The following is a 17769-nucleotide window of genomic DNA, read 5'->3' as shown; positions in this document are numbered from 1 at the left end:
CTGAGAGGTAACTTCATGTTATTTATTTACCAAAATTCATGAAAACTACTCACAGGGAGCCCTGGTGATCCCATTGCACCAGATAAGCCTGGGTCTCCCTTTTCTCCATATCTTCCAGGGTATCCCATTTGTCCTTTCTTTCCTTGAATACCTGGAGGTCCTTGCACACCACGGGGACCAGGAGGACCAGCACGACACGAGCACAGACCTTGACTTCCTACATGAATGTGTCAAAATTACATTGAAAAAGTTGCAGAATTAATACACAAAAAATAATGCTACCTTTTTTCTTTTCTGTGTGAGTAGTGCCTGGACCATTTTATCTCATTTGATTTCCTTCAAAGAGGTGAAGCATTATCAGCACTAAGTAACTGCTGCATTGACATCATCTACTGACTTAGAAGCCCCAGTGCCAACTGACCATTTAACTCAGCACTTTGATGGGCCTTATCCACCAAGTTACCATAAACTTCTTGCACATTTAGATCTGACATAACTGGCAAAGGTCTCATATTCAAATGTTTTGTTATCCAGGCATGCTTACCCTTTTCTCCTTTTGCACCTTTTCTTCCTGGAAGGCCTATCTGACCTTTTGCTCCAGGTTCTCCAGGGATCCCTCTGTCAGTACAGATCACACCTTTTATAAAAAAAAATTGTACAGCAAGTGTAAATAAGGTTGAGTGTTTCCACAGCTTAGGTCGTGCATTCTCCTCTCCCTTATCTTGTTATACTCGTGTGAAAGGTTAGAGATCTTATTAAATGCTTTACAAGTTATTGCTTATAGATTATGCTACAAGAGTCAGTATGACTCAAGTCGATGTTGACACATGGATTTTCATTGCCACTACTACTTTTTTCCACTTAGAACTTTATTTTTTCTTTTCTAAAGGATGCTGATTGGGTTTCCTCCTCAGTTTGCTGTATTTTTGACTTCAGGTGATATATTTTTAAAGAATTTTTTTATATGTGTTGCTTTTGTGGGCTTGAATCACCCAGAAAACAATGAAAATCTTGAAATCTCACTCATCAACAGCTAATAGGAAAAACATGTTTTCAACATCCCGTGTAAAGTCTGATATATCTGTCAAAATGCGCTTTTCACCTTTATATTTTGTGGGACCAACAAAAGCAGTGGATCTATTAACCTGCAGAATTATGTTCTTAATACATAAATTGCTGTTGAACCTACTGGGTAGTCCAGGTAAGCCTTGTCTTCCTGGCTGTCCTGGTAGGCCTGGTGGTCCAGGAAACCCAGGTCTTCCTGGGATTAATTCACCTGTTCCAGGCAAACCAGGGTCACCTTGAAAACCTTGAGGTCCTGGTGCCCCACTTACTCCTGGCAGGCCAGGTAGACCTGTAGAAAAAGAAAGGTGTAAAGCCCATACAGCTTCATAGTGATTACTGTGAGATATCAAGGAGGAAACACAGACCATGCAGAACTGCCCTGAAAAAGAGCTTCTATATAACAAAGACTTAAATCTAGATCTTCAGGTTTTCCAGCATCCCCAGGAAAGGAGACTTCTGCTTTAGACCTTAAAATGCTTCTTTTCCTCCTCCCCTCCATTGTCTCTTTTCCAGATATTCCAGTTATTCTCATTCCTTATACAGAGCAAACTCATCCTGATCACTTTCCTTTATTTCTTTTTAGATGGAGAACAGAATTTTTGAGCACAGCAGTCCAGATAAAGGCATACTGTGGGTTTACAGTGCATGGTAATATTCTCCTTAGCCTTCTGTTCCTTTTCTAGTATCTCCTAATGTTCTGCTTGGATAATTTTCATTATTTTCTTTGGCCACTAAGTTAATATTTTTACTGAACAACCTGTAGAGCTCAAATCCTTACTGTTGGTGGCTTTCATCATGCAAGAACAAAGTAGTTTTCTTTTAGTTGCTTTCTCTACTAGTGCTATATAGTTCATATTTTATACCCTACTTCTCTTACTTGTTCCATCAAGTCCTGGTCTTCCTAGCAGGCCTGCAGGACCCATTGGTCCAACTGACCCCATATCACCAACAGGACCGGGAAATCCGGGATCTCCTCGTGGACCTACAGGGAATTATAAAACCATGTGAGTCAAATACCTTATTGACAGCTTAAATCTAAATAAAACTGAAATCAAAATTATAATTTGGAAACTACATAAGAGTAAAACAATTTATGAAACACTTTTAAATCTGTAACAATTTAATTTTAAGGTGGGAGGATTTGGTTACTTTTCTACGGATTCCAACCCATTTTGTTGGGTACATTTTTAACTTTTCATCAGTCTCTAGTAGTATCTTTGTGCTACATATTTCAGAATGCTGAGAGAAATATTTGCCCAAAATAAAAACACTTGGCATTTAAAATAAATAGGCATCTCATGTTATGCCCATTTGGAAGTGCACACGGGGAGGTCATTTCAGGATTGTCTTGGTTGAAATTATCCAAATTTTTAAAAGCATATTTTCAAAATTGCTACAATTAATAAAATTTAAAATTGCAATTACATGCTGATAAAGAAAACCTGAATCAGATATAAACAGCTTCATTAAATTGGAGAAACAAAATATTGGTACTAGTTGTGTTCTCAGTTCTGCTAAGGGCCTCTTTCTCTGAAGATTGTATCCAGTCATACACCATGCACATGATTAAATGTTACTTGAGATATTAAGCATGGGGTTATGTCTTTTATTGCATGGGCTGGAAAGTCAATGGGAAAAATGTAATTGATTTTTGGAGAGTTCTGCTGAAATAAGGTTTTGTTGTAATTTACTTCTGTTCACAATCAGCATTTGCTGCAGTAGGAATACAATTTATGGTGACTTGTCTGTTGAAACATCCTCACAATACAGATTCCCCAAGTGTTACATGCAAAAGGCAGCAAACTCGGTTGTTCCCTGTTGTTTCCTGCTATGAAATAAAATTTCCACACATCTTTTCACTGATTAGATGATAAAGATGGAGATAGAGGGAGCTGGGACATAAAAACCCAGCCTGAGGTTTAAGTAGGCAGGTAATAAGACTGACAGGTATTCTGGTGAGGGTTCTAGTTCCAAGATTTTGCCTCTACTAGGCAACAGGAAGCTTAATTGTAATCTAAAAATCTGTGTGTTGTGGCAATTCTGAAAATAGGAATCCTAAATTACAGTGGGTAGACAGCATGGGCTTACTTCTCATGGTTTTGTCTTAAATATGCCTAGGTCCAATAACTAGAGACAGGCCTTCAGATCCAGTTGTGACTGTGTGCACAAAGATCTCTCAAACAAATATTTAATCTGAAATTTGTATGTTTAACTTGGTACCAGTGAGATCAGTGGGACAAACAAGTACATCATGTGACCACCAGGTAGTAAAGGTTTAGGATCCTGTTCCCTGAATCCCTTGGAAGTGACCAAGTGACCACTTTGACACACCTCAGCAAAACAGGTCCCACACTTCATACAGCAGAAAGACTGGTTAAAACTAGATATAACCTTTTATAGGAAGCGGTGGAGTTCCAACAGCTCCAGGAGGACCTGGGGGCCCTTTTTCTCCTGGATCCCCCTGTAAGTCCAACAATAAATTTTACTGATCGATACAAACATAAAATGCACCAGCATGTAACTGAAAATTCACAATTGTAAGGTGTGTAAGCATGTGACACACACCACCTGGAAAACTTGACTTTGACACTTAAAACCAAGCAAAAAGCTTTAAAATAATCATTATCTTTCACGATACCAGTGACTAAACAGCAATATACCTATCACACATATCTGTTTGACTCTCCAGAACATGTGACTGCTGTATTTGATTTCATTCATTTATTGTAAAGATGACTCAGTTACAGTAAATCAGTACTCATTTAATTGAGAGACTCGGATTTAACAACCAAGCTGTAATTATTTGCCTTAAAATTCTATACCAGAATTAAGAAATTACTTCTATGATGACAGATAAGCTTTAAGAAAAATGGTTTCACAGTCTAACAGATATCAATGGTAAGAGATATTCAAAGCTCTTATAAGTTTAAAACATCTGCATTAGGGAAACATAAAAGTGGCTTCTAATGGAGAGGAAAATCACTTCTGCTTGGAGGATTTCTAAATTAGCTTGGATTTTGATACTTAGAATTGCAAGTGAAGTGGACTTTAGGGGAGGTCTTTTATGTGGCAAATTGTATTAGAGGTTTTGCTTTGTAGATTAGGAATCAACTCTGCTCTTTCAGCAAATGGGAACTGAGAAAATAAGAATGTCAATGTGGGAACTGCGTAGTGAGGCTGCATTCCTGGGACTGAGGTTCAGGTCCTTTTAGGACACAGACAAGGAGGACTGGGACTGCAAAATTGGATATCCATTCTTACATAAGTAAAAACAAGGATTCCATCCCTCTTTCTGGGCTTTTTTAAAAAAAATTATATGTTTCCAATAATTAAACTGTTCTGGAGCTGTCACTGGCTGCTGTCCTCTTGACCTCTGTTTTTTTCCTTTGACTGTATCTTGCAAAATGAAAAAATATCCTTGTGTCATCTTTGGCTCTTTTAAACAGGAACATAAATTTGTCTTCCCTAATGACATAGAAGAGCCTTCTGTGTGGCAGGAAAGAAAAAGGAAACCTAGCATTTTCCCTCCGCTGATAGATTTACAAAGGATTTTGAGATTTAAAACTAATTTAATGATGGTAAAAGTATAAAAGATTTGTACTATAGATGTATTTGGCCCAAGTCTTATATGATTTTCATAGTGATTTTAAAATGACACAACCAGAACACAAGAACATACTGAGGAGTCAATAAGCCAAGGTCAAACATTTCTGTTCTTGGTATCTCCTTAAGTGACAAATTCTGACTGTAGTCTGTTTTTAGGCTGTCAGGTCTAATGACTCCTCTGAAGGCAACTTCATTTTGCCTCTGTTTTCACTGTTGATACACTCCTATATAGTGGCCTGAAAATGTTTGGATTATTTTGTTGACTGATACTGTTTTCCCATAAAAATTTTAGGAGACTCAATTTACCAACATCTTATCGAAAAAAAATAGTGTTGCCAGTGTCCAGACTTGGGGACCAAAATTGACAACAATTCCTTGAAGACCATTCTTTGCTTTTAGCAACAGTTAATATTTTTTTAAGATGAGATCTACCTTGAAAGCGACGGAGGTTTTTTTCTGAGTCTCTATATCTTAAATCTGAATCCATCTTAGATTCTCTCTGAGCATGTTTGTTTCAGAAAAATCTATGTGAGGACAGGCTATTCCCAGGTGTGTTTTTAATCATAAGCTTGTTCCTCCAGTCTATGTAATTTTCAGCAGATCATAAGCAACAGCTGGTGAGGCCAGATGAATAGTTGATGAAGTCTAGATAGATCTGCTCCTTTCAGGAACAATCAGATTTCTCCAATTGTTTCCCAAGTAAAACTAAAGCATCTGTGCAATCACTCAGAATTTTGCATATCTGTCTGAGTACACCTGTTTTTTATTAAGTTGTGTCTATATTTGATTTGTTTGCTTCTTGGATTAGCAATTGTAATTTCATCTTTCTGATTCATCACTACAGGGCTTCACACTTTTCCCTAGAATAATCTGCTAACAATTAATTATTTTTTGGTTACTGTTTGTTGTGTTGATTTATGGCTACTCAGACTGTGGGCTAATCAGTGGAGTCTGAAGAATGTCCTGTTCTGTCTATAAAATTACTTGTCTCAGGTCTGTTAATGATGCCCCAAACTAAAACAATATGTACATCAGGGTGAGAACTTTTTAACAACAAAACACTTAAGGTTTGATTCTACTTTTTAGGACTAATGGACTGCAATGAGTCTTCTGTTTAAACATGCAATGTTTCTGTCTAATTAGTATCTAAGTGATCCCCCATTGTTGTGAAGCTGATAATGGGCAAATGGGAGAAAAAGTGATATACGTGGGCAATTTCTTCCCCCCAAGTATGACCTCATAAATGAAATCTTGGCTGAAAAGGTTGATTTAACATTCTCTTGGCAGGCCTAACTTTGAAACAAGTAAGTCTGTGACTAAACCAGATGTTTTTATTGTACTTTTACTTATTTACTTCATGTGTTTGTCACTTCTCATTTGTAAACATGCTTCTTGAAAAGCTGTTTATTGCTTATGACAAGTTTGGACCAGCCTCAGTTTACTTCCTTGTGTCATCACAGATTATGTACAGTGTGTTCCAATCTTAAAATTTAGTTTATAACAGAGGTGATTCTTGCCCAAATCTCTTTAAGGAAATTTACTGTTTTATATGCAGCTTTCCAAAAAGATTATTTCAGAGGGAAATAAACACTCCTTGACTTTGGTATTTCAAGAATATTTAGAGCCAAGTTCATTAGTGTCAAAATTTCAGCAATACTGTTTTTGTCCTCTGTACTGTGGTAATATTGGTGATTACCTTTTTCAACCTTGCTGTCTCTAGTGATGATTCTTTCATCCGCCTTCTGGTTTGGAGCATTTTACTTCTCCTCTTGCTCGTATATGCTGACCACTTGGACCCTATCCCAGCCACTCCCTAGCCCTTCCCTCTGGCTGGACTCACTGCTCCTTTGTTCCCTCTAGAGGAGCATCCAGAACAGCTTTTTCCTTCTGAGTGTGCTTTAGCACTGTAGATTCCATAGAAAATACAATAATTCCCATCATTCAAGTTTTTGTTGTTACCCAGTATTACAATATGATCCAGCAGTCAGAATTACAGTATCATAGGTTCTGCAGCCTGCAGAAGACAAATGGAAAGCAGCATGTATTGTAAAATAAAAAAATAGTGTCATATCTAAGTGAGCAAAAGTAGGGAATGTTTAACCACAGGTGGTGTGGAGTCGAACTTCCATTCTGGTAAGCAATCTTGGAACAGCTACTTGTGTGAACAGGTTGAATGCATGCAAGAGATTTTGGTAAATCACTCAGCCTGTCTGAATGGAATTTTGTCACCTCATTTGGGACCAGTTTTCATCCTAGTTTATAGGATTGAACTATTACCTAAGTAGCAGGTTTCTTTACCTCACAAAGCTCTCTGGGGAATGCAGCTCAACCATGAATACCTTGCAGAGTTCATGGATCAGATAGTTATACTGGTAAAGGTAACTACTGGCAATCAGGATTAACAATTCCTGTGGCATGCAAAATAGAATTCCCGCTCTCATATGCACCAGGTAGGAATGTTTACTTACATTGTTATTTACTACCATGATGATGAGTAACTATGACCATCAGAAAACCAGTAAATTTTAAAAAGAAATGATGATTGCATAAAAGGAAATGGTCTGATAATTGGGTACACTTGGGAGGAACTGGTAGCATCAGTATAGGGTTGTGTGCTTGTGTGGTGGTTTTTTACCTGTATGCCTGGATAGCCAGGTTGTCCAGGAAAACCAGCAAATCCTGTTTCACCCTGGAAAGGATCACATAAATATAATTTGATTAATCTGTTAAGACATTAAAATAATTAAAACCCTGTAAGGCAGTCAAACAATACTGTCACATTCTAATTGCACCCACAGTTTGTTTCAGAAAATTCCCTGGGTTTGTTCAAGAGATGGTGTGTTTTATAGACTCTCCTGTGTTAAAAACCCCACAACATGTATTGCCAGGTAATTTAGACAGTGGTCAGCAGATTCAGCTTAGCTGGGGCACAGAACTAGCTGGAATACATACCAGCAGGATCTAATAGGCTGTCTGCTTAATACAGCTGAAATTGGTTTGCTGCCTGTTGAATGATCCTCTTAAACTATTACTGCATGGAAAGCAGCTGCATATCAGCTTCTCTTTTTATGATTTACTAATACACTCATCCATCCAGTAGTCAAACTCTTTAGGTAGGCAAAAGTAAAGACCATAGTAAAAACTAATTTTGCAGATAAAACAGTCACCTGGAACATAATTCTAGAGGTGAATAGCTGTACATTCAAGTGATTTGTGAATGCCATGATCATTACCTTAACTAGATTTGAAAATAAGCTGGGGAGAGAAGATAGGAAAAAGGGAAAGATACAGATCTATATACATACCTTTATTGTTTTTTACCCCAGTAAGATGTTTTAAGTTCATAAGTAAAATTTAGCAGACTTAACATCACAACTGGAATTTCTTGAGCCAGAAAGATGAATAAAACATGCAGATAACACAAAATTACACAATGTCACCATGGCAAACAAAGTTAACATGCTGCATAACTTTTCTGTCATGCTGTATGTCTGTCCCACTAACTTTCCCTTCTCCTTGCAACTTCAGATTCCATAAGCAAATTTCAGCCAAATATCAGAGAGTGGCAGAAATTCAAAGCCACAGAGATCATACAAATTCTGTGGCAACAGGTAGCAGAAGAGAAAGGAAGGAATGCAATGAAGTGAGCTATGAAGTATGTGGAAATTCCAAATCTGCACAAATCTGCAGAAAACCAAACCTCACTGATCCCACTGTTCAGGGAGCTGCTTATACTTTATGCTTCGTACCTTCATTCCAGGAAAACCTGCAGGTCCATAAGCACCAGGATGACCCTGATAAAAGCAAGTAGAATGTGAGCTAAAACCATAAAAACTTATTTGAAATTAAACCTATTCAGAACTGCTGAGCAGTTAATGTAACTTAGATCAATATTACTTGGGATATTTCCCAAAAACTTTGCAAAGTTTTTTCAAATAGTTTCTATGAGAAATGGACACAAATTTGAACTATAGACCAAAGCAAATCAGTCAGGTCTTCACTTAATTTTTTTATCCTGTTGCACCAAGCACAGCAGTTGAGGTGATGCTCCATGTGAGCACTGTCAGGCAAATCAAGCACAAACTGCTGTAAAAAAGTGCCATTGATATGTATGGAAAACATTAAGATTACTGTGTTAGTACTGTGCTACTCCAGAGCAGCTTTGTGCAGTTCTAAATATTTAGAGGATAACCCTGGAGATTTACTTTCTTTCCAAGGACAGAAAGTCTATATGAGCTTATGTTTGTCTGAGACAGGGTGAGTGCCAGGGCAAGACTCCTAAATATTCTATACAGGAAGCATGACAGACTAGTTAAAATAAAAAATCCTTAAAATCTGTCTTAAGAATGCAAATTCAAATTGCCAAACATATTATGAATGTAATTATAGTGAATTTGTGATGTAATTTATTCTGTGACTTCCTTACCCGCAATCCAGGGAATCCAGGAAGGCCTTTTTCACCCTTTTCTCCTCTCCCAAGTATACCCTGGAGCATTCAAAATAGTTTATTTAAACAAGATGCTCAGTGAAGTGTGCCATAAATTTTAATAGTTGTGCATGTTTATTAAATTATATATATATATATATATATATGGTTGATGGATCCTGTCTCCCTTGCCAGGCTCAGTCACCAGGGGTTACTTCATGCAGCATTACTAAGCAGTGCCTCAGAAACCCCAGCTATTTGAGGAACCTGCTCTGGCCTCTTCTCCAAGCTTCAGGTATTTTCAGCTGCTGAATTTTTTATTTTTTTTTTTATTTCATTTCTGGGCATCTTTTGAGCTGCATCAGTTGATTTCTCAGCTCCTGCTTATGACTAACAAGTGTATTATCACCTACATGGACCACTAGTACGGGAGCAAGCATATAAAGTCCATCTTTTTCAATGTAAATCTGATATAAAAAGACCGGCTTTGTCCTCTTTTCCAGTGCTAATTAACAGCAGTCTTTTTATGATGGAAAATGAAATTCCAAAAATGAGTGCCAGACTTACAACTCAGATATGTGATGTTCAGGCTTCTCATTTCTCCTGCTTACAAAGCTAAACGAGATTTTAACATAAACTACACTCATTCTTTTGTCCCCATTTATCCTTCATTTTTCTGAGATATGGTAGTTTCCTGCCTGTGGGTTTTCCTCCTCCAAATCTATCAGCAATGAAGACTCTAGAATTTTTTGTGGTTGCTTCTATTCTGCATCCAGGAACTGGCCCATCAATGTTTAAATTACTCATGCTGACAGAAAGAAAATGTAGAATAGACATAAAGAGCAACTCTCTACAAACAGGTGGCTCTGCCTTCTCTACCCTTGAGGATATTCATAATGTGAAGTTCAATTGTTTCCATAACATACTGAGGTAAACATACATCATGCTCCATTAAGAACACATTCAGATCATGTCTGTGTCTCTTCTTGAGGAAAAATAATCTATGCTTTTATTTTTTTCACAGTTCCAATCCACTATGTGTCAACAGCCCAGCTGGAAACAAGGTTGACCTTTTGCTACCAGGCAACATTCAATAGGTAGGTATAAAACAGACTCAGAAAGATTTTCCAACAGGTTTTGAAATATTTTTGCTCTCACACCGATTTAGGTGGTGATTAAATTTCACAGCTAAAATGCTGTGCTTTAAAAGATTAACATAATAACCAGAGAAGGACTTTGCCCGTACCATGGGAAAAAAAAAAGTCCCATTACTTACTTTGGGTCCACGTGGCCCTCTGTATCCTGTTATTCCAGGTAATCCTTTTTGGCCCTATGTATAAAAGGAAAGTTTTTGTGTATATTAATATGCCTATGTGCTGGTTAATTTTCTTTTAAGTCTTGGTCTGAAAAACAGTATATTGTTAAGTACTGGGTCTGTTTCTCTAGGTGCCCTAGACACAAGAAAAACAAATGTACTCATCTTTATTTCTGTTAACACTGTCAAACCAGCATATTGACTATGGGGTGAGATAGACATATGTTTTCTCTTGCAGGAACCTGCAAATCAGGGCTTTGCTCCTACAATTGTGCATGACAGTAGTTCTTTACTGTTTGCTGCTCTTCCTGATTGGATATAGGTATTCACAAACGTAAATCTACACTTTTGTGCACAGCCCCAATCTGACTGGGATGCAGGGCTGGTTTCATGGTCATGGCCATGTAATGTGTTGCACAGCAGCACATGTCCCACTTCCCAGCAACATGGGGAGTTTATGTAGGTTCTTTTGGTCCTTTCCCTTTTCCTCATACACCTGCACATAGCAGCCATTTGCATAATCAAAGCCTAAGATCCAATATGTGAAGCCTACCAGTTCCCTGAGCTGAGGCTGCAGGAACTGGCAATACCAACTTCACTTTTTTTTCTTTGTGTATTTAGGCAAATCAGACTTGAGGATGTAGTGGCTCCAATATAGGGCTCTGTAAAGCAGATGGTGGTTTTTTTTAAACAACAGGAGTTACGAATATTCTAATGTTTTAAGCCAAACAACTGTGGCTATAGTAGGTGTGATATTGAGGAAGTACAGGTTGCCCAGGAAAGTTGTGGGTGCCCCATCCTTGGTGTTCTAGGCCAGGTTGGATCAGGTTTTGAGCTATGTGGTCTAGTGGAAGGTATTACTGCCCATGGCAGGTGGGTTTGGAACTAGATGATCTCTAGGATACCTTCCAACCCAAACCAATCTGTGATTCTATGGTAAATAACAGGAACTTGCAATAAAAATTGACAAGAAAATCCCACATATTTTTTATATTAAAAGAGCGCTCTAAAAGGGTTAGGGTTGATAGGTCAAAACTGTGCATTGGAGTATAGTTTAGCAAGATGTGCAAAATTAAAAGTGTTAGTGAAGAGCCACAAAAGAGATTTAATAGCACAGTAATGAAGTTTACCTGAAATGCCTGAAATATGATTTGCTAATGACAAAAAGTGAAGAAAACCAAAGCAAGGGCAGTATCTCCTTTCTGCATCAAGACAGTCTTCCCTCAAGCACATGAGCTAAAGTACACTTGGAGTCTCCTCTCCTGAAAGCTTGTAGGAAGCGTGCTGAACAGCCTTCAGGATTTCTGCTGAAGCTGATGATTTCTTATAGAAAGACAGATTTGTCTTATCCCATCCTTGCAAAAATTACATTGCAGGATTGTACTTGCCAAGTTGAGCACTGTTAAATACGATGACAAATTGACACCTTTTCTCCTTTGAACAGCTGAGCTCCAGGAGGTCCAACTAACAGTGGTAACCCAGGTGGCCCAGGAAGCCCAATGTCGCCCTGTGGAAGCCAAAGGAGAGACATTCTGGACCATGAACTGTTTCAGTGAGACTCAACTTGTTCTCCTGTTGTGCTACAGCACTACATATTTCTGTACTCCTTGGAAATGTACTAATTAACTGCAGAGAAATAAAGGTTTGCACTGAGATCTGTAAACCTCTTTACCATCTTCCCAAGATAACTAAGGTTGACAATCTAATTTCCTATTCTCCTCATTCATTAAAAATAATGTTATGGCCAAGGAAATAAATGAGAACTCATGGCTTCTGCTCCAAATCTGCTGTGGAGATAGTTAGAGGACTGTCAAATCTCTTGTGTGTATATACAGTTTCATATTCTAGACCAAAGCTTTTGAGCACAAGGCCTTGTGAGTGTAAAATGAAATTACTGATTTGCTATGGAAAGTTGTGCATGTTAGACACTTGCACAAATTCTAAGAACTGACTGGACAAATTCATAGAAGAAAAATCAAATATTGGGTCAATAAATCCTGAGTATGCTAATATAGGTGGAGACTGGTAGAGGAACTATTATTATGTGTTTGTCCTTTTCTTACACCCTTTCCTTTGCATCTGTTGCTGGACACAGCAAGAGACAAGATTCACTGACATTCCTGGTACAGGCACACTCACTGGAGGGTACTGGTGTGATTATTTAGGCAATGTCTGTACAGCAGGTAACTGCTATGTAAATGCTAACTAACATATTGATTGTTGCTTTTCAAAATCTCCAGAATGTGTTTGATTCCTGCATGCAGCTCACTGAAGGAATCACTTCTGCACAGAATCAATTGAGCTTGTACTACTCCTTCTTCCATTCTAACATAATTAGTGGGAGCACAAAGCCACAAATGAATGGGTTCCAGAGAAGGCAACAAGACTCTATTATACTTTTAATTCTACAGCAATAATATATTTAATATTATTTAGTTTCTTACCGGTTCCCCCTTTTGTCCATTCACTCCAATACCTGGATTTCCCTAATTGACAAAGAATGTACACAGTTTGCACATGATCAGAAAATGCTGACATTAGAATTTAATCAAGTAACTCCCGTGAAAAACTTGGTAACAATAAACATAAGGAACACTTCAAATAATTGTATAAATTACTCCATTATTTCATAAAAACTTCAGAAGTAACTGCTTACCTGTTGACCTGGCAAACCAGGGTAACCTGGAATACCCTTTAAAAGAGAGTAAAGACAAGTTAATATGTCTGATTTAGAGATGGCTTTGTTTTTAAAATTACCTGCTCTTGCCAGTAGGACCTAGCAGCAGAATTTTCCCTTGGGGTGTACCTATCCCAAAGTGCTATTTACTTCACTTGGTCACTGCTTTCAGGATGGCTGAACTCTGGTTTCCCCCTTTCCTGTCTCCCATAGGTGGTCTTGGGGAAAGGGAATAAGCAGAAAGCACTAGCACCATTCCACCGTGACCACAGACTGCCCGGATGAAACGTGTTCATGCAGACATGGAACAACATATTCCTCAACTTCCAAACTCATAAGGTAAAGCAAAAATCCATTTTTTTTTTTTAGCACCTGTCTCAAAAATTACTTCTAGGCCTTGATTCACATTAAGGAAGGTTCTAAAATTGCAGAATTTATGTATATCCAAAAAATGTAAGGCTGTTTAACCGTGTTGATCTTACAGGCAAGCCTGGATGGCCTGGGTATCCAGCTGGGCCCATTGTACCTCTTGACCCTCTAGGTCCCTGGAAAAGATGGTGAAAGGTCTGTTTGTGAAAACACCAAGAACTTGAACCTTTTTCCACAAAACCAGCCCCTCCAAAATGCCTACATCACATGGACTCAAGTCTACTGGCCTCTGGATTCCACCCATGGATTTTACCACGCCTGAAACCTCACTGTGACTAGAACAGCTCAGCACCAGCTTCTGGGTAACACTGGAAAGATACTGGACAGTTATATGTTATTAATGAATTGAAAGCTACTTTGTCAGCAATTGTACTACAATGTGGTGAGCTGATACAGTTCATCAGTGAATACCTTTGTGAAGGGCTTAAGAGAAACCCGAAGCCATTAAGAGTGTGATTCTGCAACAAAATTAAGCTCTCTCTTCTTTTTGTGTTTTTATGGCCAGAATAGTGTAGAAGGTGTCACACCTCCTACTCATCTTGAACATCATGAAGAAAATATTCTGCAAACTGTGAGTACCAGGGCATCAGTTGCTCCATACACAGCTGATGCAGATGGGAACAGCCTATTTCTCATCCTGTTCAGTCAGCAGGAACTGGCTGTGGGGCAGAGTAGAGTGACTCCATGTTTCTTAGACTTTATTCTGGAATTTTGCTATTTAAGGCAGGTAGGGAGAAACCCCAGTATTTCTCACTATACTAAAGAGGAAAACTTTTAAGATCTTCAAGCCAAAAAGTAGGTACAGAACCTACTGACTGTACTTACAGGCATGCCAGGGGGCCCAGGATCACCTCTCTCTCCCTGTAATGACAATCATTTAGCAAATGAGTCAGCCCAAGTGAGTGTTTTCTATCTTTATAGATGTTAAGATCACAAGCTATCTGCTACAACTGTATATGTGTTTTTAATCCTTTTTTTGAACCAAGTTTTATTAAATAGTGAGGAGTAATGGAACAATTACATTTACCATATATGTTTCCCTGCAAGTTATGATTTTTCTTTACAATCAGATACTTACTGGAGGTCCTTTTCCAAAATGTGCAACATACACTGAATTTCCTTTTTCTCCTTTTTGCCCTGGATTTCCCTTTAAAGAAAAAAAGTATCTTAAAACATGATCCACTTACTGATACTCTACATTTCCATGGAGACTGAATAAGTTCTCAGGCTGTGATTTTCTGGTGCCCCTACATCAGAAGGTGATCCACTATGATCATGCATGACCATTTTGCAGTTCTTTTATCTATCAAGACCCTTAAAAGTAAAATTACCTTCTGTACAGTTGAGCAAACCAGCTACCCACAGCTTCTGGACTCCTGCCTTGTTAGGTGTTCCTTTGCTCTTGGCTCTTGATTAAGCTACACTCTTCACAAATCTTGCCTTTATCAAGCCTATCCCTATGCCTACCTTTTCTTTCAGTGAGGCAGTGACTGTAAGTATCAGTAGTCTGCCTTCTTCCAAAGTTCATGTTGTGATTTAGAAGAATTTAGAGTGATTCTGCATACAGTTAAAAAAATAAAACTATGGACTGTATTAGATGCGTAATATTCAATGTTTCCATCTATAAGGAAACACGTTTCAGTCTATTAAAAAAATCTGATGCCTAAAGGTCCTTTTTTTTTTAAACTAAATTCACATGGTATTTGCTGTGGGGTCCTTTATAAAACTTTGCTAAGTTGAGCACCTTCAAAACCTCAATCAGACTTAGCAAGGACAGATGATTTCTTTAGCAAAATTTAACTGTAGTGCTCAATTTCTTGTTAAGACCATGACATGTGCATATCTGAAGAACAGATTCATAAAGACATTGTTTCTGGAGTTTTCTCATTTGAAATCCAAATGCAGTGGATATACTTTAACTAAGCTAACCACTTAACTATTGATTTCAATAAAATGGGATACTGTTAATGCTTTAGACTGTACAGGTTTTCTGATATTATACACTGGCTACTCAAATCCTGCAGCTGGAACGAAACAGGGAAGGTACTTATCTCTAGAATGGTACAATAAAAAGAAGAGTTACAGCTGGATATATCTGTACTAGACTGGATACAGATTACAGGTAAACAACAGCTGCTAGGGAACACATTAAACAAATAAAAAATTGTATTTATCTTTGGTTATTTTATATGTACTCTCTGGTGTAGTAAAACATCTTTGTTAGATTCAGTTTATCTTCTACATGAACTAGGTAAGGGCTTACAAATAGGAACCACTTTCTTTTCCAACAAATTAGCAGAAGTAAAGCTGATGAATATGTACATGGTGTTGAATTAAATTATACAGGACAATGTTATAAATAAGAATAACATAAAAATCTTAGCTGTCATGTACAGTCAAGCTGATACTTGGTGCAACAAATTGATTCAAAATAGGCAATGGGCATAGAGAGGTTGGAATAGCATTCTTGTACACAAGAAAATATGGTTACTATGTCTTGTCTTTCTGAGTAGCTAAATTAATTTTCACTGGAATTTTAGTATGCATATCCAAGGCTACATGCCTATTGTGTCTCTCAGTTTTTGCAAAAGTATTTTGCAAATATTTTTCTAGGCCTGTCAAAGAGCATGCTCCTGAAATTGGTAGGATTTATGCTGTAATTTATCCCATGTCTCATTTTTCCTTTATGTCATTTGGCTAATTACAAAAAATAAAACTCTCTTTTGAAGGCCATAATAAGTAAGAAAATACAGGTAAAATTAGAGTTTGAGCATGTTATTTTATCATTTGGAAGGTTAACGAGTTACTTTCAGAGGTATAACAAATGAGGTTATCATTAAGTTTTTCATCATGTTGCGCATAGCATTTATTACAAGTCCAAGACTGAAATTGTATTTTATTATAATTGCTATATTTTTTGATAACATCTTTTCACTCTGGCACCCTCTGCACATTTTTTTAATGTCTGACTTCAGCATCTTATTTAGCTCCTACAAAACGCATTGGATTTTTCATGTAAATTGCAGTTGGTTTAACTGTTTTACTTGGAAAATTTCAGGGAAGCTCTTAGACCAACTAATCAGCTATTATTCCTTCAGAACTAAAATTTGGTTCCATGAAAAGTCAAAGACTGGGTACTAAACCAGCTCAGCAAAATTTCTTTGGAGCTTCAGTAATTTATGTTGCTTACTGACATGAATTTCTTTTATTGTCATTAGTGTAGCACTGCTAACAGAGCTACCTAAAAAATTTTAAAATGCTTTCCAATTTACCAGTAAAAGTAAACAAATATTAAAGAGCTAATTTTAAAGATTTTTACTGTGAAATGATCTACATATACAGATAAACACCCAGGTAAGACTAGGTGTGCACAGAGCAGTCATGGATAGATATGTGTAAAAAGTGGCAAAAAATCGTAGAATGTAACAGGACTTAGACTTGCTGAAGCTTCCACTTTCTGCTAATTCATCTCATGTATGTCCCTACTATTAAGGCTTTTGAGAAATTTCAAGTCCTGATGAATGGCACGATGGTTTCAACCTACTCCTCCTCAGCTGTACTTCAGTGCCCAGTATTGGCACTGGTGTGGTCACACACTGGGGAAACCAGGCAGAATTTAACCCTCAAGGGTTATATATATACACTTCAAGGATATAGGAACTTATTTCACATTCAAGCTTAAAGTTAATTGGTAAGGCAATGTCTTTCACTCCCATTAAGCTGAGTAAGAATGCCTGGGAATCCCTGTGCAGTGCAAAGCTAGTGCCATAGTCTGAAACTTCTTTAAGGGCTCTTGAAGGGGAATGCACATGTACGGTGTTCATGGATGGCAGGAAAGCCTCTCACGTACATAAGGACCTCTTGGTCCCATGTAACCATTTTCTCCTGGAAATCCTGGATCTCCCCTTGAGCCATTGCAGCCATCTAAACCATGCTTGCCTCTGGGTCCTTCCCTTCCTGGTAATCCCTGAAAGACAGTTTAATACTTATTAGAAATGCATCATGATCAATGGGGAATTGTTTCTTAAGTTAACAGAACAGTTCAGAAACAAATACTTCAGATCTGAATCAAAGGACACGTCCCAGTGGTCCCAGTTTCATAGTCTTTGCATTAGAAATGTTTTATATTCTGAATAGAATTTTTTTTTCTGTAGAACAAATGATATAAGTTTTTTGTTTGTTTGGGGTTTTTTGATGCATAGCAAATATAACAGGGACAGCACTGGTTATGAGGACCAGACTGAACTCTCA

At 37.7% G+C, this 17769-nt stretch overlaps 1 protein-coding gene across 3 annotated transcripts in view; it reads right to left on the bottom strand.

The window, feature by feature from the left end:
• The window catches only part of COL4A4 (collagen type IV alpha 4 chain), a 69854-nt gene that overhangs the window by 30894 nt on the left and 21191 nt on the right, over positions 1–17769 (bottom strand). For 2 of the 3 annotated variants that reach the window (XM_027650597.1, XM_027650598.1), the window contains exons 7-22: positions 17369–17485; positions 14597–14665; positions 14344–14379; positions 13572–13634; positions 13069–13104; positions 12857–12898; positions 11839–11919; positions 10374–10427; positions 9098–9157; positions 8421–8465; positions 7307–7360; positions 3457–3526; positions 1943–2047; positions 1190–1354; positions 545–637; positions 54–217 (exon numbers count right to left, since the gene is read on the bottom strand). In XM_027650597.1, coding sequence (XP_027506398.1) covers positions 54–217; positions 545–637; positions 1190–1354; positions 1943–2047; positions 3457–3526; positions 7307–7360; positions 8421–8465; positions 9098–9157; positions 10374–10427; positions 11839–11919; positions 12857–12898; positions 13069–13104; positions 13572–13634; positions 14344–14379; positions 14597–14665; positions 17369–17485 — 1254 coding nt within the window. The remainder of the gene's footprint in view (positions 1–53; positions 218–544; positions 638–1189; positions 1355–1942; positions 2048–3456; positions 3527–7306; positions 7361–8420; positions 8466–9097; positions 9158–10373; positions 10428–11838; positions 11920–12856; positions 12899–13068; positions 13105–13571; positions 13635–14343; positions 14380–14596; positions 14666–17368; positions 17486–17769) is intronic. The other variant, XM_027650599.1, reaches the window with a different exon arrangement.

The sequence above is a fragment of the Corapipo altera genome, unplaced genomic scaffold (assembly GCF_003945725.1).
Source record: "Corapipo altera isolate COAL_440 unplaced genomic scaffold, ASM394572v1 54, whole genome shotgun sequence".
NCBI lineage: Eukaryota > Metazoa > Chordata > Aves > Passeriformes > Pipridae > Corapipo > Corapipo altera.
This window is presented reverse-complemented; position numbering and strand designations above follow the sequence as displayed.